Consider the following 26,538-nt stretch of genomic DNA (forward strand, 5'->3'; position numbering starts at 1 on the left):
CCCCCCCCCCCCCCACCCCGATTTCTTGTAGGCTCCTCCAGGTGCTGCATTTTCTGGTAGCTGATTATCTTTATCGTTTTCTCCCTAGGATGACATATGCGAGACAACCTTGAGCAGCTCTGCCTTTGCAGAGTGTAATGACCTACTTGATGTCACAGACTACATCACAGCTTGCCAGGCTGATTTGTGCCTCTCAGAAGTGTCTGAAAACGCCTCGTGTATCTGCAACACCATCACCGAGTACAGCCGGCAGTGCGCTCACGCTGGTGGAAAACCTCTCAACTGGAGGACCTCAACACTGTGCCGTAAGTGTCATTGGAGATGCTCTTACTTTGTGTTCAGAAACTAACAACAAGCTCTGAAAGGATGCTGAGGAGAAACTCCAGACCTTTCAAGACTGTCTTTCCCTGGGGGTTCTGCTGTACAAGCTCCAGCACAAAGCCTTCAGCTCCAGAGCCAAGGGCTTTAGTGCAGCCTGGATTAAACCCTATCAAACAGTTGCATGGATACTCTAATTGAGAGTCCAAGTGTTATTTAATTAACAGGGACAGTAAAAGGAAGCAGATAAGGGAGAAAGAAGAGAGCATGAGGCATACTTGCTGGTTTGCATTCCTATTTCTCTCCTTTTCTCCTGGTGGTTACAGCACATTTTCATTCTCAGTTATTAACTGATTGGGTCTCAGCAGGTGTTTGGCTGGTTAAGCACTTATTTATCTCCCCTGGTTTGGTAGTGAGAAGTTTGCACCACTGTAATCCTCAAAGAGATTTGCACTGAATTAAAAGCATACTAGACTGTGGGGTGTAGCTGTTGATAAAGTCAGCAACATTTGCTCCAGAACAAAAGCCTCTGAGGTACTGTTTGCCCTTCCAATGATAACTGCAAAATGCAAATACACTAAAGCTTTAGGAATTCCAGCCTCACAGTTCACTAGCAGGACAGGTGGGCACGGGAAGGATGCCTTCAGTAGGAGCACTGGCTTTGCTGACTTGGAGGGGTCATTACCTTGCTGACCCCAGAAATCCAGGCACAGAATCACAGACACATAGAATGGCACTTTGAAAGATCATCCAGTCTAAAGCCTCTGCCAGAGCAGTGCCACACAGGAGCATGTCCAGGAGGGTTTTGAATGTCTCCAGAGAAGGAGACTCCACAACCTCTCTGGGCAGCCTGCTCCAGTGTTTTGTCACCCTTGCAGAGAAAAAGATTTCCTTCATGTTCCCATGGAACCTCCAGCTTGCCCCCATTGCCCTTTATCCTGTCACTGGACATCACTGACCGGAGCCTGGCTGTATCCTCCCAGCTCTGCCCTTCACATCTTTATAATCATGAATGAGGGCACCCCTCAGGCTCATCTACTCCAAGCTCCCCAGCTCCCTCAGCCTGTCCTCACAGGGAGATGCTCCACTGCCTTCAGCAGCTTTGTGGCTCTGTGCTGGACTCTCTCAAGCATTTCCCTGAGGTGCTCCTTGAACTGAGGGGCCCATAACTGGAAACAATATTCCAGATGCAGCCTCACCAGGGCAGAGTAGAGGGAGAGGAGAACCTCTCTGTCATGGAGCCAGTCCAGCACAAAGCATATCTCAGCTGTAAAACTGAAGTGATTTTGCACATTTTGAGAGCTGCAGTTCAGTGTAGTTTTACATCTAGCTGAAAAAGTGAAATACAAATATTTTCATGTACCATGCACTAGAAATGCTCCTGATTAAAAAGAATCTCCTCTCCTTTAACATTTCAGCTGAGAAGTGTCCTTACAACATGGAATACCAGGAGTGTGGCTCCCCCTGTGCTGACACCTGCACCAATTCTGAACGCTCCCAGGTTTGTGAAGAGCACTGCATAGATGGCTGCTTCTGCCCCCAAGGCAAGTACTTCTCTACTCCCATCTCTAAGCTCAAAGAACAACAACAGCTTACTTCTAGGATTTGGGTGGGTTCCATGGGGTTTAAGCCTCAAGTATTTGCATTTTTCACAGCTACAGGCAACAAGCATTTGTCCTGACTCAGCTGAGAAAAGACACCTGAATTAATTGCCAATGCATGTGCAATATTTAGAAGGCAGGGAAGGAGTAGGGCAAACAAATCCAAACCAGTCTCTCAACAAGCCACCTGTGCTGGAGTAAGTCCCTTTCTCAGAGCAGGTGGATTTTAAGAACACAAAGGCTGAATTCTCTGCTGTGTAAACTGGCACAGTCATACTGCGCTCAGCACAGCTATGGCCAGTCCTGACAGCTGCCTCTAAGATGACACTAAGATTTTGTAACCAAAAAATATGGAAATAGCTCTTATTAAAAAAAAAAAAAAATAATAAAAAAGAACCATAAGATGTAAGATGCAAATCCCTCTTTAACTGAACAAGGATGGCTAGCAGGAGCAGGCAAGTGATTGTGCCCTTCTATTTGACACTGGTGAAGCCACACGTAAAATACTGGGTTTGTGGTTTTGGGGTCCTCACTATAAGAAAGACATTGAAGTGCTGGAGTGTGTCGAGAGAAGGGCAACAAAGCTGGGGAAGGGGCTAGAGGATGAGTGTTTTGAGGAGTGACTGAGGGAACTGGGGTGGTTTAGTCTGGAGGAGTCTATGGGATGACCTTCTCACTCTCTACAACTCCCTGAGAGGAAGTTGGTGTGAGTTGGACATTGGTCTCTTTATTAGAATAAACCAAACCAGGTTGGAAGAGACCTTCAAGATCATCGTGTCCAACCCATCAACCAATCCAACCCACCTAAACAGCTAACCCATGGCACCAAGCACCCCATCAAGTCTCCTCCTGAACACCTTCAATGACGGCAACTCCACCACCTCCCCAGGCAGCACATTCCATAGTGCAATCACTCTTTCTGTATAGAACTTCTTCCTAACATCCAACCTGAACCTCCCCTGGCGCAGCCTGAGACTGTGTCCTCTTGTACTGGCTGCCTGGGAGAAGAGACCATCATCCACCTGTCTACAACCTCCCTTCAGGTAGTTGTAGAGAGTGATAAGGTCACCCCTGAGTCTCCTCTTCTCCAGGCTGAGCAACCCCAGCTCCCCAGCTCTTCTCCCAGGTAAGAAGCTATAGGTCCTCCAGCTGTGCCAGGGGAGGTTTATATTGGATATGAGGAAAGATTTCTTTACTGAAAGGTTGGTCCAGCATTGGAACAGGCTGCCCAGAGCAGGGGTGGAGTCACCATCTCTAAGGATGCTCAAAAAAGGTGTAGACATAGACTTCAGGACATGGCTTTGAGGGCATAGTGCTGTTAGGCTAACGGCTGCACTAGATGATCTTAGAGGTCTTTTCCAACCTCAATGACTCTACAACTCTAAGGTTTTGCCATTTCTATTTAATCTAGGGACTGTATTTGATGACATCAACAGCTCTGGCTGCATTCCCCAGGAGCAGTGCTCCTGTATTTACAATGGCAACACCTACGCTACAGGAACTTCTTATTCAGAACCCTGCCAGGCCTGGTAATCTTTGTTACTTCTCTAACTTACTGTTTCCTCTCAAATGTTTAATGGTTTATTGTCTGTGATTGCATCACTGCAACCACTGATATGTGTGTTTAACTGACCACTACAGCTCCAAAACATCCTTAAGGAACAATATTCTGTTTTATTTAGCAACAGCTTTGTGCTTTAACTCAAGGAGATCAAAGCAAGGATTTATGAAGTTTAGATTTCTCACCAGTCTTCCTGGTTGTTTATTTGGTTCAAACATTTGGGCTCCTCTAAGGAAGGTGAAGCTGCAGTCTTTTGTGTACTTGCAAATATTTACTTTCTCTGGAGCAAGCAAGGGATGGCACAATGCAACCTTCAGCCTTGATTGCACCATTATTAATTCTGTGCCCGTGCACTACCACATCACCTTAGAGAGCAGGAATGCTCTGCATCAATAAGTGTGGGGGTTACACTTCTGGGAGTGTCTGAACCATTTCTATGACAAGGATGGGTTCAAGAAATGTGTGGACATGGCACTTTGGGACATGGCTTAATGGCCTGGGTAGCATTAGGAGGCTGATGGCTGATCTCAGAGGGCTCTTCCAACTGAAACAATTCCATGAGTCTGTATTTCTATGACAAAACAGAAGAGATTTTGATTTGTCGTTGGGCTTCATGGTAGCCACACAAACAAAGCAGTTCCTCATCCAATACCTGTTGCTGGAGAGATCACTTGACCACAGGAGGAAAACAGCTAAATTAAAAAAGGGAATGCATTCCTTTTAATCACAGAATGTGTCTGGTGGAAAAAAACTTCAAAGATCATCCAGTCCAACCCCTGACCCAAAAGTGAAGTGTCAACACTTAACCACGTCCCTAAGTGCCAGGTCCACATGCTGCTTGAACACCTCCAAGGACAGTGATTCCACCACAGTTCTGGGCAGATCATTCCAATGTTTGAGAACCTTTTCAGTGAAGACATATCTCCTAATATCCAGCCTAAATCTCTCCTGGTGTAGCTTGTATCCATTTCCTCTTGTCCTGTCACTCGTCACTAGGAAGAAGGGGCTGCCTTCTCCTCGCTCTAACCTCCTTTCAGGCAGTTGTAGAGAGCAGTGAGGTCTCCCTCAGGCTCCTTTTCTCCAGACTGAACACCCTCAGGTCCCTCAGCTGCTCCTCATAGCTCGTGTGCTCCAGGTCCTTCTCCAGTCTCATTGCCCTTCTCTAGACACCCTCTAGCACCTCAATGTACCTCCTATAGTGAGGAGCCCAGAACTGAATGCAACACTCAAGTTGTGGCCTCCCCAGTGCAGAGCACAGGGAGATGATCACCTCCCTCTCCATGCTGGCTGCAGTGTTCCTAATCCAAGCCAGGATGCCATTAGTTTAATCCTGCATCACATCTTTGTGACGTTCTGTGAAGTCTTAAATCTAGATTTACCAGGCGTCAAACTACAGCTTGAATGAAAAAGCAGCAGCACCATAGCTGAGCCCAACATCACTGTAATTCACTTTGCTCTGGACCACTGCTACTGACTTCAGCTAACTTTGTTTTGTCTCTCCCAGCACCTGCATTGGAGGCCAGTGGAACTGCACAGACAAGTCATGCCCAGGAATATGCTCCGTAGAGGGAGGTTCACACATTTCCACCTTTGACAAAAAAACTTATGACCACCATGGAGACTGCACATATGTCCTTTCCAAGGTGGGAATCAGCTACTACTAGGTCATAAAGCCTGACTTATAGGTTAAAGCCTTATTTATTTATTGTTACATATACAGGAAGAAGAGGTGATCCCAATCAATGCTTTTGAAACTCAGTTCTTGTGGCATACAGCCGTTAAATTGCCTCCCACCTAGCCAGATGTTTATAGAACAGCCAGCCAAATGACAATCACCAGTTCACAGGACCCCAGGATGTTAGGGGCTGGAAGGGACCTCAGGAGACCTTCAAGTCCAACCCCCTGCCACAGCAGGACCATAGAATCCAGTACAGGTCTTGCAGGAAGACATACAGGGAGGGCTTGAAAGTCTTCAGAGAAGGAGACTCCACAACCTCTCTGGGCAGCCTGCTCCAGGGCTCTGTGACCCTTACAGTAAAGAAGTTCCTCCTCATGTTGAGGTGGAACTTCCTGTGCTGTAGTTTCCATCCATTGCCCCTTGTCCTACCCCAGGGTGCAACTGAGCAGAGGCTGTCCCTGTCCCTTCCTTCCTGACCCCTAGCCCTCACATATTCACAGACATAGATTAGATTCCTTCTCAGTCTTCTCCCCAGACTAAAAAGCCCCAGGATGTCATGCAGCAGTGTGTGGTCTTTACTGGGGAATCTCAGTTCTGTGATGTAGTGATTGCTGAAGAGCATTGCCTTCTTGAAGGACTTGCTTAGTCTACATTCTTTTCGGTGTGGTTAATCCAACTTTCTTGCTGAGTTGCACCACTTTTGCCTTGTTACTAGCATGGCATTGGGCCAAATTGAGTTGGTAAGACTAACAATTATGTTTGACTTCTGGGAAGCTCAAATGCAGAAAATCATTTCAAGCCAACTGCTACCTTTTATTTAGGCTTTGAATATTTTTAAAGAGATCTAAAAGTAAGTCCAAAGAAACAGAAGAATTAGAAGCTAATTAGCTCCCTGCCCATGGTGGGGAGGTTGGAGTAGATGATCTCTAAGGTCCCTTCCAAGCTAAGCCATTCTGCAATTCTGTGAATCTAATTATAATACAAATAATTCATCACAACAATGTGCAAGTGAAATCATGGAATCATAGAATCAATCAGGTTGGAAGAGACCTCAAAGATCATCAAGTCCAACCAGTCACCCAACACCTCATGACCACTAAACTATGACACCACGTGCCACATTTTGATCTTTTGGGGGCTGCTTCTGTTTGTTCATTGCCTTCCTTTCCCCCCCCCCCATCTACAAAATTCAGATGGGAAGGGGGGAAAAAAACCCTTCTGCTACCATTCTCCTGACAAATGTTTTTCTCTGACAATTTTGTCTAGCACTGACACCAGCTACAGAGAAACGAAAGACAGAGTAGAATGGGATCAGATATTAGAAGCGAGCACAAAGAAAAGCTCCAAATATGGATATCACCCATAAAACCCAAACCCAGATTCTAGTTCTTTGGCTGTTTCTAGTCATTATGAAAAGCAAAATGGAATATTAGCTCATAGAAACATCATAGAATCAGCCAGGTTGGAAAAGACCACAGAGATCATCAAGTCCAACCTATTACCTAATACCTAACGCCTCCTGACAACTAAACCATGGCTCCAAGTGCTACATCCAATCCTTTTTTGGACATGGCACTTGGAGCCAAAGAAGGCCTGGGGTTTGGAAGAGTGTGGATCTTCCCCAGAAACAGAAATGATTGCTCACTATTAAGAAAAAAAATGGAGAGGGGAAAGCTGTTGTGAAATAACTGCGGGCTTTGTTGTTTCAGCACTGCACAGACGACAGCTTCACCATCCTGGCAGAACTGCTCAAGTGCGGCCAGACAGACACCGAGACCTGCCTCAAGACAGTCACCCTCAACATGAACAAAGGGCAAACTGTAAGGGTGCAAAAGAAGCAGGGGGAATGGCTTTTAGAACTATGGGGAGCAAAGAAGCTGGGGCTTAGTCGGTCCGGGCACAGCATTTCTGTCTCAAATGGGCAGCAGCTGTGATAAGCACATAGTATTTGTCATCAAGTGCACAGAAACTGACTCTGTCACAAAAATCACATCAGCCACAAATTTGGCTTTGTGGATGTTCATTAAGAAAAGCATTGTTGCTCATAAAGCAGAAGGAAAGCTATTCTCCCTGACAATTAGATGCTGGGGGGCGGGGGAGGGAAAGAAGAGCTTTTAGGTCAGAAACTACAACAGTAAGGGATGTAATTCATCACCCAGATGTGTTCAGTAAAACCAGGATGATGTAATTCCCTAAGGAGCTGAGAAAGGCTCTTTAAAAATATTCCTTTTGTGGCAGGGAAAATTAGTGAAGTGCACAAAGTGGAAAAAGAGAGGAGGTGAAATAGAAAATAAACTCCCCTTATTATTTAATACCCTTTTAATGACTGTCCCTGGAACTGTCACCCTAATTTGGGCTGTAGTAATCCTTCACACCTTTGCCTCTTGTTCTTCTTCCCTTACCAGATCATTGAGGTCAGATCTGATGGTGGTGTGCATATGAACTCCATCCCCACCCAGCTACCCATCTCAGCAGGTATTCTGTTCTCTAGCACTCTCTTGAGCAATAATCTCAGAAGTTCAGCCTCACACCTGCTTGTTTTCTAAAACCATGGAAATAAAAAGGCTGTGAGCTCTTCAGAACCTGCATGTTCACACCTCTGGGCTATTTCTGGAGCCCCACAAGTCCTTTTTACATAAGAAGTGGGAAGTTTGGTGACATAAAGACATAGGAGAGCATGAAGCATAGGCAAGAATTTAAATGGAAGCAGTGTAAGGTTTACGTTCTTCTCACTGCCCAAATCTGAGCATAGAAGACATCTGTTTACCTCTTCTACCTCTGAGTTTTTTTAACTTGCCACCCTTCCATTCACACTTCCTCAGAAAGAAATGATTGTGCTCCTTGTCTCAATAACTAATGATTCCATGAGGTATCTCTGACCTCCAGGTCTGCTTATTTTTCTTCTCCAGCAGAGTGAGGGCTCTGATGTTTGCTGTACAAGCACAGAAACAAAACCAGAAGGATTCTTTTTACTGCTCAGTGCCACACGGTCTTATTCTCTTGGAAAGAGTACTTCCAAGCTGCTTAATGTTGAGACAGCAAATCAAGTTAGCAACTTGATAGCTACAAGCAAATTCTGCAATGTTTTGATTTGTATCTCTGATTCATTTTCATCAAGATTGGCTTTATTTCACCTCAGAATTTTGCAACAATTGTGATAGAAACCCCAGAAGGATAATGTAATGATGCACTGCATCCAGCATTTGACCTTGTTCAGAAAGTGACCATTCTGTGGTGGTTTTTTCATCTGTAGCTAATGTCATCGTGTTCAGACCCTCGACGTTCTTCATCATCATGCAGACAACCACCGGTGTCCACCTGGAAATCCAAATCACACCCATCATGCAAGTGTTTGTGAGACTGGATCCTGCTTTCAAAGGCCTGACCTGCGGTAAGGGAACAACCAGAAACCCCCAAGCACACCTTGTGCCATGCCTTCCTTTTTTTAAACACCTCCACTGATGGTGACAGCAGCTGAACATGAGCCAGCAGTGTGCCCAAGAAGGCCAAGGGCATCCTGGCCACCAGGAGCAGGGAGGTCATTCTGCCCTGTGCTCAGCATTGGTTAGGCCACACCTTGAGTCCTGTGTCCAGTTCTGAGCTCCTCAGTTAAAGGTGTTGAGTTGCTGGGAGGTGTCCAGAGAAGGGCAACGAAGCTGGGAAGGGGTCTGGAGCACAGCCCTGTGAGGAGAGGCTGAGGGAGCTGGGGTTGCTTAGCCTGCAGAAGAGGAGGTTCAGGGGAGACCTTCTTGCTGTCTCCAACTCCCTGAAGGGAGGTTGTAGCCAGGTGGGGATTGGTCTCTTCTCCCAGGCAGCCAGCACCAGAACAAGAGGACACAGTCTCAAGCTGTGCCAGGGGAGGTTTAGGCTGGAGGTGAGGAGAAAGTTCTTCCCAAAGAGAGTTGTTAGCCATTGGAATGTGCTGCCCAGGGAGGTGGTGGAGTCACCTCGCCTTCTCTCTAGTATGAGCACTACAACCTTCTCACTGCTTCTCAACAGGTCTCTGTGGAAACTTCAACAATGCCCAAACTGATGACTTCCGGGCCATCAGTGGAATAATTGAAGGCACAGCAGCAGCGTTTGCCAACACGTGGAAAACTCAGGCCTCGTGCCCTAACGTCCAGCGCAGTTTTGAGAACCCTTGTGCCCTCAGCATTGATAATGGTGAGTGCTCCTTAGAATTTGGTCCAGCTTATTTATTTACTTTTTTTCCCCCTAAGGAAAACAGATCTATCAGAAAGCAAAGATAAGGGAATAAAGACTTACATACTTGCTAAAAACATACACCTGACTTCAGACGCAAATATTCCACATGAAAGCCTCAGGGCTCAGTAAGCAGGCAAAGGAAAAGTCATAGGAATACAATGGAAGGAAACTGCATGGTCATTGAGAACAGAGAGGATGTCTGAGCTGACAGCTTGGTGTTAAGGGAATGAATTGCAGGAATATCTGCAAATATTTCATTCACCCACTAAGGATGGGCGAGACTGTTTACAAAGGCCTGCAGTGCCAGGATGAGGGGCAATGGCTTCAAACTAGAGAAGAGCAGATTTACACTGGATATCAGGAACAAGTTCTTTACTATGAAGGTGGTGGAACACTGGAACAGGTTGCCCAGGGAAGTGGTTGAGGCCCCTTCCCTGGAGATATTCAAGGTAAAGTTCAACAAGGGCCTGGGCAACCTGACCTAGTTGGGGATGTCCCTTCTGTCTGTGGGGAGGTCAGACTGGATGAGCTTTGGAGGTTCCTTCCCGCCTGGGCCATTCTATGGTTCTATAAGATTTAGGAGCCTTAGCCCACAAGCTAAGTGGGGGTGTTGAGGGTTGAAGGGGAAGGCTGCAAAGCCTTCTTCCCCCCCGTAAGTAAAGGGAAGAAAATTGAAAGGAAAAAAAAACGCAGCCAGATTAGCAAAGGGATTGTGTGCTATATTTACAAAGCAGTTTAGGGAATGCAGGTTTATATACAGAGTTTACAATATTTACAATATATACAAACATATATAACAAAGTGACACAGAAATGAGATTCCCTTCCCCCCATCTGGAGGAAAGGTTTCCCCCCGTACCCCCTTCTCTCCCCTTTTTCCCCAAAGAGGGTTAGAAAGAGAGAAAAAAGAGCAAATGTTAATTAAAAGCAGTTATGTGTTAGAATGTTAGAAGAGGCCTTATCTGCTCCAAGGTCAGTCTGGCCGAAAGCCCACAAGCTGTGAGCTACAGGAGGAAAAAGTGCAAGACTGAACTGAGACAAGTCCCACTGGGAATCAAAACTCAAGGCAGTGCTTCTGCTTCTCCACCAATGAAATTAGTTTAGACCTATCCTTTGTTTATTAACATTCGGCCATAGTGTCCCTTTGTTAAAGGCATCGCCTCAAATGGTCACAGGGGGGAAAAGGGAAGGAGATGGAGAGGTCTGGTGTCATTTCAGAACTGTCTCCATATGCCAGGGCAGTGTGGTTTGAGAACTAAAGGAATACAAAGAGTAATGGTCATTCATGTTGTGTGTTCCCCTCACAGAGAAATATGCTGAGCACTGGTGTGGACTGCTCACTAACAGCACAGGACCCTTTGCTGCCTGTCACTACGCAGTGAATCCCTCTGTTCACTACACGGTACTTTGCTGGATTGTTTTTCTTTCCCTTTAGAGCCAACAGAAAGAGGATCATCCTTGATGATCTCTGGAGGTCCTTTCCAACCCCTCACCATTCTATGATTACCCAAGAAGAGCCTGTTCCAGACATGACTTTCATCTTACATAATGCCTCTATTTTCATTTGTGTACTGCAGCACTTCCTTCTCTCAATGTGTGCTGTAACATTGCCCTATTTCAATTGGCAGTCTTAGCTTCAAGATCTTGACTTGCTTGCAAGTGAAAAAGCAGCTATTTACTCCTGGGTAGATATACACATAGAGTAGGAAGTGTGTGTAAAAGCCCTGTCAAATGTCTGAAGACAGGCTGAGAGAGTTAGGGTTGTTCAGGAGAAGAAAAGGCTCAGAGAAGACCTTATTGTGGCCTTCCAGTATCTGAAGGGGCTACAGGAAAGCTAGGGAGGGGCCTTTTAGGGTGGCAGGTAGTGATAGGACTAAGGGGAATGGATCTAAGCTAGAGGAGGGGAGATTTAGATCAGATGTTAGGAAGAAGTTCTTCCCCATGAGGATGCTGAGACACTGGCACAGGTTGCCCAGGGAGGTGGTGGAAGCCTCATCCCTGGAGGTTTTTAAGGCCAAGCTAGATGTGAGCAACCTGCTCTAGCATGAGGTGTCCCTACCCATGGCAGGGGGGTTGGAACTGGCTGATCCTTGAGATCCCTTCCAACCCTAACAATGCTTTGATTCTATGAATATCCCTGAATTCTTGTCTCACCAGCTTCATAGCTCATTAATAACTACTTGACACTGAAAGCTCATGAACTAATTATTACCATTCTGCTATCAGCCTGTGGCAAATATTTCTCCTTACAGTGAATTACCCAGGTGTGGACTGGTGGTCTTGGCTGGGTACTGTGAACAGAGCTTTGTAGAGTCTGTATGTTGGTTATGCTCATAACTGTGGTTCAGAGGAAGATGAAGCTGTACAGACTTTCAGACCATAATTTCCCAATAACAGCTTTAGGCATTGATTGAATTTCCATTACCTTCATTCTCCCTGCCAGGAAATGTAGACACAGAGTGGAAAGTGCTAAGGGCTGTGTTAGTGTGTCTGTGAGTGAGCATACCTGAAGGATAAGTGCTTAAGAGCAGAATGATAATGCTCTTTTTATTCTTCAGGTGGGCAGTATTACCAATGCTAAGTGTTCCCTTTTCTCTGTTCCTAGAACTGCATGTTTGACACCTGCAACTGTGCAAACAGTGAGGACTGCATGTGTGCAGCCCTCTCTTCCTACGTGAGAGCTTGTGCTGCAAAAGGAATCCAGCTGCCCGGGTGGAGGACTGACGTCTGCAGTAAGCACTCTTAACCATCCCCTTTCCTAAGAATGCATCAAGGAAAACTGCTGATCAGAGATCAGTTCTGGGGTCCCCAGCACAAGAAGGACATGGAGCAGTTGGAATGGGCCCAGAGAAGGGTCACAAAGATGATCAGAAGGCTGGAGAACCTTCCCTATGGGGACAAACTGAGAGAGTTGGGTCTGTTCAGCCTGGAGAAGAGATGGTTCCAGGGAGACCTTAGAGCAGCCTTGCAGAGCCTGAAGGGACTACACGAAACCTAGGAAAAGGACTTTTGACAAGGGCTGGGAGGCATAGGATGAGGGAAGTGGCTTTGAGCTTGAAGAGGACAGATTTAGATGGGAGATTAGGAAGAAATTCTTTACTGCAAGGGTGGTGAGACACTGGAACAGGTTGCCCAGGGAGGTTGTGGATGTCCCTTCCCTGGAGGTGTTCAAGGCCAGGTTGGATGAGGCCTTGAGCAACCTGATCTAGTGGGAGGCATCCCTGCCCTTAGGAGGAGGGTTGGAACTGGATGATCTCTAAGGTCCCTTCTAACCCCAACCATTCTATGATCCTATGACCTGGGTTTCTTTATTTCCCATTCCTATGGTAGCACCCAGTGGAGATTTCTTTCCAAAATTCCACCAGGAAAAGCATTTTCACCTTTCATACATCATTTCCTCCACATGTGCAGTAGGCTTTTGGGTCTAACTGTGGAAGTATTCAGAAATGAAAGATGCAGCATAGGCAGGGGTGTACAGCATTGTTTCCATGCTATTTTTTTTTCCTCACCAGAAACAATCACCTGGAACTAACAAACATTCTATTTTCCCCTCTCAAGCAAAATACACCACCTCATGCCCCAAATCCCTCAACTACAGCTACACCATCTCTTCCTGCCAACCCACCTGCCGCTCTCTGAGCGAGACTGATGTCACCTGCAGCGTGAAGTTTGTCCCCGTTGATGGCTGCACATGCACAGATGGAACCTACATGGATGAGAGTGGCAAATGTGTGCCTGCTACAGAGTGCCCCTGCTACTACAGAGGATCTCCACTGCCTGTTGGAGAAGTTGTCCGGGAAAATGGAGTTGCTTGGTGAGTGAGTCCTTCCCCAAACTCTTAAGCAATAGGACATGTGTTTACCATTTCAAGTGGTCTCCGTCTGCCTTGCTTGGTTTGTAATTTATTGTTCTCTCATTTCCCCCCCACCCCCCCCCCATTTTATCTCAATGTTTAAGGATAGTACACATTCCCAGAGCTGGAAACAGGGATGGGGAGCAGAAGGAAGCTCCTAGAATCCAAGGGGAGATGGTTAGACAGATGCTCACCACTTAGATATATTCAAATCAATAGAATAGAAGACTAGACTAGACTAGACTACAATAGAATAGAATAGAATTAACCAGGTTGGAAGAGATCTTCGAGATCATCGAGTCCAACCCATCACCCAACACCATCTAATCAACTAACCCATGGCACCAAGTACCCCATCAAGTCTCTTCCTAAACACCTCCAGTGATGGTGACCCCACCACCTCCCTGGGCAGCACATTCCAATGGCCAATAACTCTTTCTATGAAGAACTTCTTGCTACCATCCAGCCTAAACCTCCCCTGGCGCAGCTTGAGACTGTGTCCTCTTGTTCTGGTGCTGGAGGGAGCTGGTGAAAGTGCTCACCAAGCCACTTGCCAGTATTTACCAGCCTGACCTAGGAGGTCCAAGTTGACTGAAGGCTAGCAAATGTGACAACCCCTCTACAAGAAGAGCTGGAGGGGAGGATAAGACAAGAGGAAATGGCCTTGTGTTATGCCAGGAAAGGCTTAGGTTGGACATGATGAACAATTTCTCCCCAGAAAGGTTGTCAAGCCCTGGAATAGGTTCCCCAGGGAAGTGGTGGAGTTGCCTTCCCTACAGGGGTTTTAAAGCCATGTAGATGTGGTACTGAGTGGCACAGTTTAGTGGTGACCTGGCAGTGCTGGATTAATGGTTGGGCTTGGTTGGATCTAAAAGTTCTTTCCCAACCTACGTCATTCTAGGATATTTCCAGGTCAACAGAACAATTGCATTTAGGTACATTTTAGATGTGATTCCATGATTCCTTAATGGTTGCTGTTATTTGTTATGATAACACCAGCAAGGATTGATCCTATGGGACAGTAAGCTGCAAGCAGAGACTTCACACACACACTCACATCAGCCTATGTTTTTTCTCCTGTTAAGCAATAGTGGCCATCATATAAAAGCAGCACTGAGGGAAATGATTTCCTGAGACTGCAGAAGAGCCTTCTGGAATTCCTTTGGAAAATTCTCAACCCTGGCAAAAGAGAAGTAGCCCTCAGTTCCAATATATAGTTTGAGGGAAAACAACACAAAAAAACAAAACAAAACAAAACAAAAAACCCCCAACAGAATCACACAGAATCACAGAATCAACCAGGTAGGAAAAGACCTCAGAGATCATCAAGTTCAATCTATTACCTGATACCTAACACCTCCTGACAACTAAACCATGGCTTCAAGTGCCACATCCAAGGCTTTTTTTGTACACTTCCAGGGATGGGGACTCCACCACCTCCCTGGGCAGTGCATTCTTAAGCTAAGCACATGCTTAGCCTGGAGAAGAGGAGACCTCAGGGGTGACCTTATTGTTCCCTACAACTACCTGAAAGGAGGTTGTAGGCAGGCAGATGCTGGTCTCTTCTCCCAGGCAGCCAGCATCAGAACAAGAAGACAACAGTTTCAGAGGCTGGCACCAGGGGAGGTTTAGGCTGGATGTTAGGAAGAAGTTCTACACAGAGAGAGTGATTGCCCAGTTGGAATGGGCTGCCTGGGGGAGGTGGTGGGGCGTCACCATCATTGGAGGTGTTCAGGAGGAGACTTGATGGGGGTGCTTGGTGCCATGGGTTAGTTGTTTAGGTGGGTTGGATTGGTTGATAGGTTGGACACGATGATCTTGAAGGTCTCTTCCAACCTGGTCTGCTCTCTTCTCTCTTCTCTTCTTCTTCTCTTCCTCTTCTCTTCTCTTCTCTTCTCTTCTCTTCCTCTTCTCTTCTCTTCTCTTCTCTTCTCTTCTCTTTCTCTTCTCTTCTCTTCTCTTCTCTTCTTCTCTTCTCTTCTCTTCTCTTCTCTTCCTCTTCTCTTCTCTTCTCTTCTCTTCTCTTCTCTTCTCTTCTCTTCTCTTTCTCTTCTCTTCTCTCTTCTCTTCTCTTCTCTTTCTCTTCTCTTCTCTTCTCTTCTCTTCTCTTCTCTTCTCTTCTCTTCTCTTCTCTTCTCTTCTCTTCTCTTCTCTTCTCTTCTCTTCTCTTCTCTTCTCTTCTCTTCTCTTCTCTTCTCTTCTCTTCTCTTCTCTTCTCTTCTCTTCTCATGGCCAATTACTCCTTCTGTGAAGAAATTTCTTCTCACCTCCAGCCTACCAACAGCAATTGTTTCTCTCTCTCTCTTACAGCAAATGCAGCGAGGGAAAATTGAGTTGCACGGGAGCACCCAATGTAGATCCAGGTAAACAAACCAAAACCAAATCATAATCTTCCATTTATCTTTTTTTGTCTGTGCCAGGTTTTGGTCAGAAATAGTTACAAGGATTGATTTTTCTTAATGGATTTTTAAATAACAGAAGTCTTTCGCATTTAGCTGCAGTGCAATAGCTATCATGCCAAGCAGGAGTGAAGCAAGATTAATGATCAAAGCTCTTTTGCATAAGGATTTGTTTCTGAAATACTGTGGTGGGGAGTTTTTTTCTGCACTGGGAAATCAGGGCTCTGGAGTGAGTCTCTTAGTAGACTGAATTAGTAGTAGATTGAATAGCAACAGCAATCCCCAAGAACTGCAATGTGCAATTTGCAAAGGGTTTCTAGATAGTTCCAATGGCTACAGCTGTGGGATAAACCCTGTGCCATTTCTTACCTCTCTCACTTCTCCTCTCCTCCTAGTCTGTGAATCTCCCTTGGTCTACTTCGACTGCACAAATGCCACTGCAGGAAAAACTGGAGCAGGATGTCAAAAAAGCTGCCAGACTCTGGACATGCAGTGTGTAAGTATAGCAGGGTTGCATTAACTGGTGGAGCCAGGTTTGGTCTGAGCTCATGGTGCTATGGTCATTGACATATCTATCTGATCTACTCTGAATCTACAACACAGATACTTTGCTCCTGTAGCAAAAGCCTAAACCCAAGTTATGACACACCAGACCAAAATAAAATGAAGTAGTATCCATTATAATTCATGAGATTGGGGTCTACTTTCTTCAGCTACTGCAGGTAAAAGCAATCAGTAGTGGAAATATCTAGGGCTCTGCCAGGCATTTTACTTCTTTAGGAGAACATGACTGGCTGTAAACTGGTTAGGAGAAATCTTTCTCATACCATGATGCAGTTGTGAACCTCTTGCACACCTAATTCTATTACTGCACCTAGGTGCATGGTGGCCACCTGCCATTGAAGGAATAATCAGCATATGAGACACATTTCAATGTAACTCAACCAAACTGGGGGAAAAAATGCTTTTCCCCCCCCCCCTTTTAAACCTTCCCTCAGTCCCAAATCACCCACTGCAAAGTGCAAAGCTTCTTCAGCTAACACAGAGCAGGAGTTAAGATTCCATTTATTTCAGATTTTCCAAGCTGCCAGGATCTGTCTGTCTGGAGACAGCCTGAGAGAGCTGTGGTTATTCAGTCTGGAGAGGAGAAGGCTCTGAGGAGACCTAATTGTGGCCTTCCAGTATCTGAAGGGGGCTACAGGAAAGCTGGGGAGGGACCTTTTAGGGTGTCAGGGAGTGATAGGACTGGGGAGATGGGGGATCCAAGATGGGGAGAATGGATCCAAGCTAGAGGAGGGGAGATTTAGATCAGATGTTAGGAAGTTCTTCACTCTGCGGGTGGTGAGACACTGGCACAGGTTGCCCAGGAAGGTGGTAGAAGCCTCATTCCTTAAGGTTTTGAAGGCCAGGCTGGATGTAGCTCTGGGCATCCTGATGTAGTGTGAGATGTCCCTGCTCATGGCAGGGGTGTTGGGACTGCCATGGTTTAGTTGATTAGATGGTGTTGGGTGATAGGTTGGACTGGATGATCTCAAAGGTCTTTTCCAACCTGGTCTGGCCTACTCTACTCCATTCCATTCCATTCCATTCCATTCCATTCCATTCCATTCCATTCCATTCCATTCCATTCCATTCCATTCCATTCCATTCCATTCTAACTAGATGATCCTTGAGGTCCCTTCCAACCCTGACAATTCTATGATTTTAAAACATTTCTCTTTAGCAGATGTATACCCTATGAAATCAATGGCTAAAAACTTGCTTTTTGTTCCCCTATCCTAGAATTACTCTGTAGTCCTCTCTCATTTAAAATGGGCTCAAATAATACTGTACAAAGACATTTTAGTCAAATTTAAGCTTCCTTTTGCTGTTGTGATGATTTCATTCTGAAATGCCTTCTTCCTCTCGTTTCTTCCAGTATAGCACACAATGTGTATCTGGCTGTGTGTGCCCCAATGGGCTCGTGTTAGATGGCAATGGTGGTTGTATTCCTGAAGAGCAATGTCCTTGTATTCACAATGAAGCCACATACCAGCCTGGGGGAAAAGATTGATGTTGACTGTAACACCTGGTAAGGATTTCCTCAGAAGCAGCCTTCCCAGTTCCACCATTTGCCTTTGCAAAGAGCATAAGCAGTACAGTGGTGAGGAAAGATGTGAGTTGCACACTTCATCAGCTGATGGATCTTTTAGGTTTGGCTTAAATGGTGTAAGCAGCTTTTCTTCTGAAGCAGGCAGATGGCCAAAACACAGGATAGATGGAAATCTTTGGGGCACCAGCATTCATTAAGTATTAACCTACAGTTATTGGTTTTGGAGTAGCAGAGAAGAACTTGGCTTTGATTCTTTATGGGGAAAATGTAAAGGACTATTTCAACTGCAGAATCAATACAACACTGACTGGGCATGAGCTGCCAAACAAATCCTGGGTTCTTGGGATGTGTCTACACAAAACAGTGAGCTGGTTTATTATTAAATTGTTTTGTTCTCATTCCTAGTGTCTGCAAGAATAGGAAGTGGGAATGCACCAAAAATCAGTGTCTGGGCACTTGTGCTGTTTATGGAGATGGTCATTATAAGACCTTTGATGACAAAAAGTTCGACTTCAATGGAAACTGTGAATACACACTGGTCCAGGTACTGACAACTAGCAATAGTAAATGAAATACAGCCTTGATCATGTCTACAAAACTAATGGATTTGAAAATGTTATCCTTTGCCCAGAGTCACTGTGGGAAGAGTGGAGTCACCAATGGGACCTTCACGGTTATCACTGAAAATATTCCCTGTGGCAACACTGGAACAACCTGCTCAAAATCTATCAAAGTTTTCTTGGAGGTAAGAAGGTTTTGTGTGGAGATAGGTTTTGTCCTGGATCTGTCTTAGGGCTTAGGAGAGGCACAGATATCCATTGCTCTAAGGAAGGGGGGGAAATATTTTTTAAAGCAAATCAACTTATAAATTAAGCTTCCCCTGGATTGAAGTGAGATGTTTGGTAGGGCTTCCCAGTTTTCTACCTTTTCCATCTCCTGCCTGATCTTATGCCATCTTGGGCAAACTTAGAAGAAGAGATCGAGCCTATCATGACAGAAGATTATCTCACTCTGTGCAACAGAGTGACTGCCAGCACACCTTTTTGACCTACACCATCTACATTACCTTTTTCACCTCAGGTCCATCAATATAGTTTGATTTATCACATGTGAGTTGTTTGATTTTCTTATATAAAAGATTTGTGGTGCTCTTAACAGCATGAGATGACGTTTAAGAGCACAGCTGAGTTCACTTCTAATTACCTTCTCTTTCTTCAGAGCTATGAACTGATCCTGAGTGAGGAGCGTGTCACTGTGGTAAAGAGAGGAGACGACGATGAGGTGCCATACACAGTCCGTTATATGGGCATGTACCTGGTAATTGAGACCACCAGTGGACTGGTCCTCATGTGGGACAGGAAAACCAGCATCTTCATCAAGCTCAACCCCAGTTTTGAGGTGAGGAACTAGCACTTAAATGGCAATTGGCAGTGCAGCTGTGGACTGGGTGTGAATGTTGTGGAGTCCATGCCAGAATTCCAAGCACATGAGACCGTCAGCATTCCTGCAGGACAGCCCATGTTGGTTTTCATTCCTCTGGTGGCTCAACAAGCCATGTCATCATCCTGCTGCTCTTCTCCAGCAGGCCCCTCCCCAGTTCAAGTGGGACAGGGATACACTGGAGAGGGTCCAACAGAGGGCTGTGAGGACGGCGAAGGGACTGGAACATCCATCTGTTGAAGAAAGGCTGAGAGATCTGAGGCTGTTTAGTATAGAGAAGGAGATCTGATTAATATTTATGGATATCTGAAGGGTGGGTGTGAAGAAGAAGGTGCTAGTCTCTTTTCAATGATAGGAGCAATGGATACAAACTGGAACACAGGAAGTTCCACCTCAACATGAAAAAAAACTTTACTCAATGGGTGCTGGAGCCTTGGAGCAGGCTGCCCAGAGAGGTTGTGCAGTCTCCTTCTGTAGAGACTTTCATGACTCATCTGGATGCATTCCTATGTTACCTGCCCTAGGTGACCCTGCTTTGGCAGGGGTGTTGGACTCAATCTCTGGAGGTCCCTTCCACCTCCCTGCGGAACCCATCCCAGTGAAAAAGTTTCTTATAATGTCCAAACTAAACCTCTTCTGGCGTAACCTGAGGATATTTCCTCTTGTCCTATCACTTGTAACTAAGGAGATGAGAGTGAATCTCACCTTGCTACAATCTCCTTCCAGGTAGCTGTAGAGACCATAGAGAAGGCATAGCATCTGTTGCAGCCTATTCTAGTTTCACAGGTCCATAAATGTAGAATGAGGGATATTTCTGGATGTGCAAGGAAAATGTCCTGCCTTTTTATAGCTGTCCTAGCAGTAAAGACTCAAGGAGCAGACTGCAAGGCTGGACTGGCAGTATTTATGACTGCTTTCTAAGGCTGTTTTTCACATGCACATCTATTGTGTAAAAGAAAGCTTGCATCAAAAGCTTAGCTGGCCACCTGCAAGTCCTCATGTCCTTGTTAAAGGCATTGCTCTAAGCAAGAAGTTATAACTGCAAAAAAATATCCCTCATTCTAAATTTATGGACCTGTGAAACTAGAATAGGCTGCAACAGATGCTATGCCTTCTCTATGGTCTCTACAGAGTGATTGCCCATTGGAATGGGCTGCCTGGGGAGGTGGTGGAGTCACCATCGCTGGAGGTGTTCAGGAGGAGACTTGATAGGGTGCTTGGTGCCATAGGTTAGCTGTTTAGGTGGGTTGGATTGGTTGATAGGTTAGATGCAATGATCTTAGAGGTCTCTTCTAACCTGGTCTGGTCTGGTCTGGTCTATTCTATTCTATTCTATTCTATTCTATTCTATTCTATTCTATTCTATTCTATTCTACAGTTACCTGAAAGGAGGTTGTAGGAGGTGGTTTGATTGCTCAGATTTATAGTCAACAAGATAGTGCTGTTAACTTTTCAGGAAGGAAGCAACTCCAGTATCCTTTTAGCCTTGGGGGTTGTGTTGCCTTGCTGAGATAGCAAAGGATCACTGAATCAACCAGAATCACAGAATCACCAAGGTTGGAAGAGTCCAACCTGTCACCACAGACCCCATGACTAAATCATGGCACCAAGTGCCACATCCAATCCCCTCTTGAACACCTCCGGGGACGGTGACTCCACCACCTCTCTGCACAGCACATTCCAACGGCAAATGACTCTCTCTGGGAAGAACTTTCCCCTCACCTCCAGCTTAAACCTCCCCTGGTGCAGCTTGAGACTGTGTCCTCTTGTTCTGGTGCTGGTTGCTTGAGAGAAAAGACGAACCCCAACCTGGCTACAACCTCCCTTCAGGGAGTTGCAGACAGCAATAAGGTCTCCCCAGAGTCTCTTCTTTTCCAGGCTAAGCAACCCCAGCTCCCTCAGCCTCTCCTCACAGGGCTGTGCTCCAGACCCCTCCCCAGCCTCATTGCCCTTCTCTGGACACGTTCAAGTGTCTCAATGTCCTTCTTAAACTGAGGGGCCCAGAACTGACACAAAGAAGTTCAGGGATGACAGAATGGAGTGACACCACTCTAAGGACTGAATTTCAAATGTTCTTGCAGTCTCAGATATTGTTTTTGATTTCCTCTCATCCATTATTATTTACTTCCTTTTGCAGGGCCAGGTCTGTGGCCTGTGTGGAAATTATGATGGTAATGGCGTCAACGACTTCACTACAAGGAGTCAGTCTGTGGTGGAGAATGTCCTAGAGTTTGGAAACAGCTGGAAAGTATCTTCTACGTGTCCTGATGCTCTCAGCATACAGGATCCCTGCTCTACCAACCCTTACCGCAAGTCCTGGTCAGAGAGGCAGTGCAGCATCATCAACAGCGACGTCTTTGCTGCCTGTCACTCTCAGGTACTACTTGGGCAGAAAGTGGCTGTGTGGAGATCAGGCCTGTGTGTTGCTGCAGCTCCTTTCCCCCTGCATTTCAGCACACATGACTAGTTCGTTAGCATGCCTCACTGTGACTTGTGTCAGGGAATCTGAAATCAATCTGCTCTACAGATCTACATGTGAGAGAGAAAATGGCATGTAGTTCACAGGAGATATGGAGCTGCTTTGGAAGAATAATCATTTCATGATTACTGCACATTGTCTTGTAGTGGCATTCATGCACAGAACAGAGGCTCAGTGAAATTATAACATGGTTATGAAGTATCAGCATAGCCTCTACCTAACACTGGGCAACTGTGCTCCTCATAGTACCTCAGTTCTTTCCAGTGCTAGAGACTTTCATTTCTAAGTGCCTAATATTGCCTGGGAAGAGGAATCTAATCTTCCACTAGGACACAAGACTTGGTGTCTAAGAGTCTGTCAGTACATTATTGAGCTCCATCATCTATCCTTTGTGTGATGATCTCTCAGGTCTTTTCCAACCTGGTTGATTCTGTGTGTGATTCTGTGTGTGTTAAGCAGTCTGTGTAAACCAAAGAAGAAGAAATTACTGATGGAGGTCTTCTTCTGCAGTCATTTAAAATCAACAACCCTAGCAAAGCTAAGGAAGAATTTCGATGGGAAGGTTGGGTGACATTAGACCTCTTTTTCACTAACAGGTTGAACCTGCAGAATATTACCAAGAATGTGTGAAAGATTCCTGTGCCTGTGACAGTGGAGGAGACTGTGATTGCTTCTGCACAGCAGTAGCTGCCTATGCTCAAGCGTGTAGTGAAGTTGGCGTCTGCGTGGCCTGGAGAACCCCATCAATCTGTCGTGAGTTTTCTGACATAATGCTTCTTTTGAGAGTGCAGTTAAATGAACACAGCCTGGCACAAAAGATGCAGACAGGTTAAAAAGTGTCCAGAGAAGGGCCAGGAGAATCATCAGAGGGCAGAAGGCCCTGCCATGTGAGGAAAGGCTGAGAGAGCTGCGTTTGTTCAGACCTGGGAAGAGAAGGCTTAGGGCAGACTTTGTCACCATGGACCAACACAAAACAGGTGGCTACCAAGAAGATGGAGACTCTCCTTTGACAAGGAGTCCCATGGAAAAGACAAGGGGTGATGGGGACAAGTTACTGCTGGGGAGATTCCCATTAGACTCCAGAAGAAAATATTTCCCCATGAGAACAGTTGGACAGGGAAGGGAAGCTGTGGAGTCCCTGACATTGATCAGTTTTAAAACTCAGCTTGCCAAGGTGCTGGGCCAGCTCATTCCACTCCGCCATCACCTAGAAAGGTTGGACCAGATGATCCTCGGGGTCCCTTCCAATCTGGTGCTCTGTGTTGTAACCTCACTGTGCAGACTTTTCACACTGAGCTGTTTCAGTGGTCACACAGTTACACCTGCTATTTCCCGGTTTCCCAGACTGTCCAGGGAGCACTGCAGGGATATGAGGAGCAGGCATGAATAATGAAAAACCCCTCTGTGAGGGTTTGTTCAAACGTGTCTGAATTTCTGTTCCTCCTTAGCACTCTTCTGTGATTACTACAATCAACATGGAGAGTGTGAATGGCACTATAAGCCTTGTGGAGCCCCTTGTATGAAGACCTGCAAGAACCCAAATGGAACATGCAGCAATAACTTGCCAGGTTTAGAAGGTAAAAAGAGTTGCAAGGTCCTTGAAGGGGGCACTTTTCTTGCACTCCATCTTTTTTCTCATCATCTGCATTTGCACCATTCAATTCTCTTTGACATTTTTAATGCTGAGGGTGGTGAAACAACGGCCCAGGTTGCTAGGAGAGGTGGTAGGTGTCCCAGCCCTGGTAATGTTCAAGATCAGGTTGTGTGGGGCTCTGAGCAACCTGCTATAGTTGCAGACATCCCTGCTCAGTGCAGGGGGTTGGACTAGGTGATTTTTAAACATCACTTCCAACTCAAACTAACCTCTATGAACATCCACATGAGTAAAGGCAGATTCTGGGCCCCTCAGTTTAAGAAGGACATCGAAACACTTGAGCGTGTCCAGAGAAGGGCAACAAGGCTGGGGAGAGGCCTTGAACACAAGCCCTATGAGGAGAGGCTGAGGGAGCTGGGATTGTTTAGCCTGGAGAAGAGGAGGCTCAGGGGTGACCTCATTGCCCTCTACAACTACCTGAAGGGTGGTTGTAGCCAGGAAGGGGTTGGCCTCTTCTCCCAGGCACCCAGCACCAGAACAAGGGGACACAGTCTCTAGCTGTGCCAAGGGAGGTTTAGACTCGAGGTGAGGAGGAAGTTCTTCACCGAGCGAGTCATTCGGCATTGGAACGGGTTGCCCAGGGAGGTGGTGGAGTCATCGACCCTGGAAGCGTTTAAGGGGAGATTGGACATGGCACTTGGTGCCATGGTCTAGTCATGGGGTCTGTGTTGATAGGTTGGACTCGAAGATCCTTGAGGTCCTTTCCAACCTAAGTGATACTGTGATACTGTGATATGGGAACTGGAGTTTAAAAAACCTCTCTGGGACTAAGTCCTTGTGGCTGAGCTCTGCTGGTGCAGTACTCTGCACAGCTTTCTGGAGCTATTGAGGGAAAAAAGAGGTAACAAAAATTATGACTGTGCAAAACAAGACCTGCAACCACACTCTGCACAAATAAAATGCTGATGGGATCATTCTCACCTGTTCTACCTTCTCACTCTCCTTTTGCTTTCTTCAGGCTGCTACCCCAACTGCCCACCAGACAGGCCCTATTTTCATGAGGATAAGATGACGTGTGTTAGTCTCTGCGACTGTTATGATGACGAAGATGGAAAGATATACAAACGGGATGAATGTCAAGTATGGTAAGAGTTGAGCCACCAGCCTGCTCATCTGCAAGGCAAAACCATCAGAACAACCAAGGGATGTTGCATGCTCCTGTTACATGACAGGATGAGTCCATGCTGACTGTGTAACAATCATGTCTTACTATCTAATGACCATTTTCTTCCTGCATTAATAGTAAGAAGGTCCTGTAAATCCTCAACATAAAGATAAAAGACCAGTAAGACCTTTATGACTGGTGCCCCCAGCACAAGAAGCACATTGAACTGCTGGAGCAGGTCCAGAGGAGGCCACAAAGATGATCAGAGGGCTGGAGAACCTCCCCTATAGGGAGAAGCACAGAGGGTTGGGGTTGTTCAGCCTGGAGAAGAGAAGGCTCCAGGGAGACCTTAGAGCAGCCTTCCAGAACCTGAAGGGGGCTACAAGAAAGCTGAAATAGGACTTTTTACGGGGGCTTGGTGACAGGATGAGGGACAATGGATTTGAGCTGGAAGAGGGGAGATTGAGACCGGAGATGAGGAAGAAATTCTTTCCAGTGACTGTGGGGAGACACCGGAACAGGTTGCCCAGGGAGGTTGTGGATGTCTCTTCCCTGGAGGTGTTCAAGGCCAGGCTGGATGAGGCCCTGAGCAATCTAGTCTACTAGAAGTTGCCCCTGCCCATGGCAGAGGATGGAAACTTTAGGGTTCCTTCCAACCCAAACCATTTTATGATTCTATGACCTGGGCTTCTCTATTTCCCATTCCAATGGCAGGAAGAACACTGTTCCAGGAGTATGAATGTCCTATAGAAGTCTGTTTGCAAGTATTTCATTCCATTCTTACACTCCTTGTAGTATTTAAACTCTTTTCCTTTTTAGCTTGTTTTTTGGTAGCAAGCACATTGCAAGCACAAGGGAAGTGAGGAGGAGGAAAGGAGGAATATCTTAAGCAAGGCTTCACTTCTACTTTGACCTGTAGCTTTGCATAATATTTAGCTACATCTCTAATTATAACTTTGGGTTTCATAGGAAGAAAGGGTTTGGAAAACAATGGCAAAGAAGAATAAAAAATGAGGCCAAGAGGAACTAGACACCCAAGGAATAAACACAAAGTGTTGCTTCTTTGGGTGATGGAAGAAAGCTAAATAAAGGATAAAATAAATACCTTGCAACCAAATAAAATGTGCTTTTATGTTTTTTGTTTCAGTGAGTGTGCCTCAGAGGGTATACAGTGCAAGTTTGATGAAAAAGGTAAGGCAGCGAAGAAGAGCTGCTAAAAAGATGAGATACTGGATGTTGCCTTTTCACAGACACCTGACCACAAACCTTCTTGTGTATTACAGCATGCAACTGCATTTATGAAGAGAAGAGTTATACATATGGGGAGCTCATCTACAACACCACAGATGGGACAGGATGGTGCTTGAGTGCAACATGTGACACCAACGGCACGATAAACAGAGATGTGTCCAAATGTGGCATCGCCACGACAACCCCATTCACATTCAGTACCACTCAGCCCACAACTGCTGCTTCAGGTAGGCATGACTGCTCCTTCAAAAAACTGGGAAGTGTCAGGAAGGGACTGAAAACTGCCTGAAGGACAGGGTCTTGACCTCTCTGAATGGCTTCTGCTGGAGCCACCAATTCATCTGGTAGCTTCAGTTGCTAAAGACCTTCTTGCTGTCTACAACTCCCTGAAGAGAGGTTGTAGCCAGGTGGGGGTTGGTCTCTTCTCCCAGGCAACCAGCACCAGAACAAGAGGACACAGTTGTAGTGGTTTGAGCCTTAACTGGGAGTTAAGAGCTCAGATGGGGGCAAGGCTGAGAATCTCTCCCCTGCTCCCTGCCTCCTCCCTCCCAACAGAGAGGGGGAAAAAAGGAAAGGCAAGGAGCAAATACACCAAGCAATAATTTGGAGTTGGCCTGGAAGTAGAGAGGTAAAGAGTTTTCTTTAAACAATATATATATAACAATAACAGGTAAGGCTCACAAGGGCAAGGAACAAGGATGGATGGGAGGGGGGAAAGAAACAAGAATACAAAACCAGTCTCTCTCTGAAGAGGCACAGAGGCAGCAGGGAGAAGGATCATGTGGAAGAAGAGCAGGAAGGCATCTGCAGTAGCTCTCATCCAGGAGAGGCAGGAGCCAAAAGGAGAACTAATGACCCCAATGCCTTCCCTTTTATACCCTAGCTGAGCAGGGAGGGGGCAG

The 26,538-nt window shown here is 46.0% G+C and overlaps 1 protein-coding gene across 1 annotated transcript in view; it reads left to right on the forward strand.

Moving 5' to 3' along the window:
* LOC137446155 (mucin-5AC-like) overlaps positions 1 to 26,538 on the forward strand; it is a 66,925-nt gene that overhangs the window by 12,285 nt on the left and 28,102 nt on the right. The window contains 24 exon segments of the mRNA XM_068148544.1: positions 89 to 305; positions 1,737 to 1,862; positions 3,331 to 3,448; positions 4,985 to 5,123; positions 6,868 to 6,978; positions 7,564 to 7,633; positions 8,412 to 8,549; positions 9,158 to 9,322; positions 10,671 to 10,765; positions 11,969 to 12,095; positions 12,922 to 13,177; positions 15,527 to 15,579; positions 16,011 to 16,111; positions 17,534 to 17,650; positions 17,652 to 17,686; positions 18,113 to 18,251; positions 18,339 to 18,452; positions 18,926 to 19,105; positions 21,285 to 21,524; positions 22,223 to 22,379; positions 23,075 to 23,203; positions 24,239 to 24,365; positions 25,533 to 25,576; positions 25,669 to 25,863. Coding sequence (XP_068004645.1) covers positions 89 to 305; positions 1,737 to 1,862; positions 3,331 to 3,448; positions 4,985 to 5,123; positions 6,868 to 6,978; positions 7,564 to 7,633; positions 8,412 to 8,549; positions 9,158 to 9,322; positions 10,671 to 10,765; positions 11,969 to 12,095; positions 12,922 to 13,177; positions 15,527 to 15,579; positions 16,011 to 16,111; positions 17,534 to 17,650; positions 17,652 to 17,686; positions 18,113 to 18,251; positions 18,339 to 18,452; positions 18,926 to 19,105; positions 21,285 to 21,524; positions 22,223 to 22,379; positions 23,075 to 23,203; positions 24,239 to 24,365; positions 25,533 to 25,576; positions 25,669 to 25,863 — 3,193 coding nt within the window.

Source organism: Melanerpes formicivorus, unplaced genomic scaffold (genome assembly GCF_026170545.1).
Source record: "Melanerpes formicivorus ecotype bairdi unplaced genomic scaffold, bMelFor1.0.p_v2 SCAF_16, whole genome shotgun sequence".
NCBI lineage: Eukaryota > Metazoa > Chordata > Aves > Piciformes > Picidae > Melanerpes > Melanerpes formicivorus.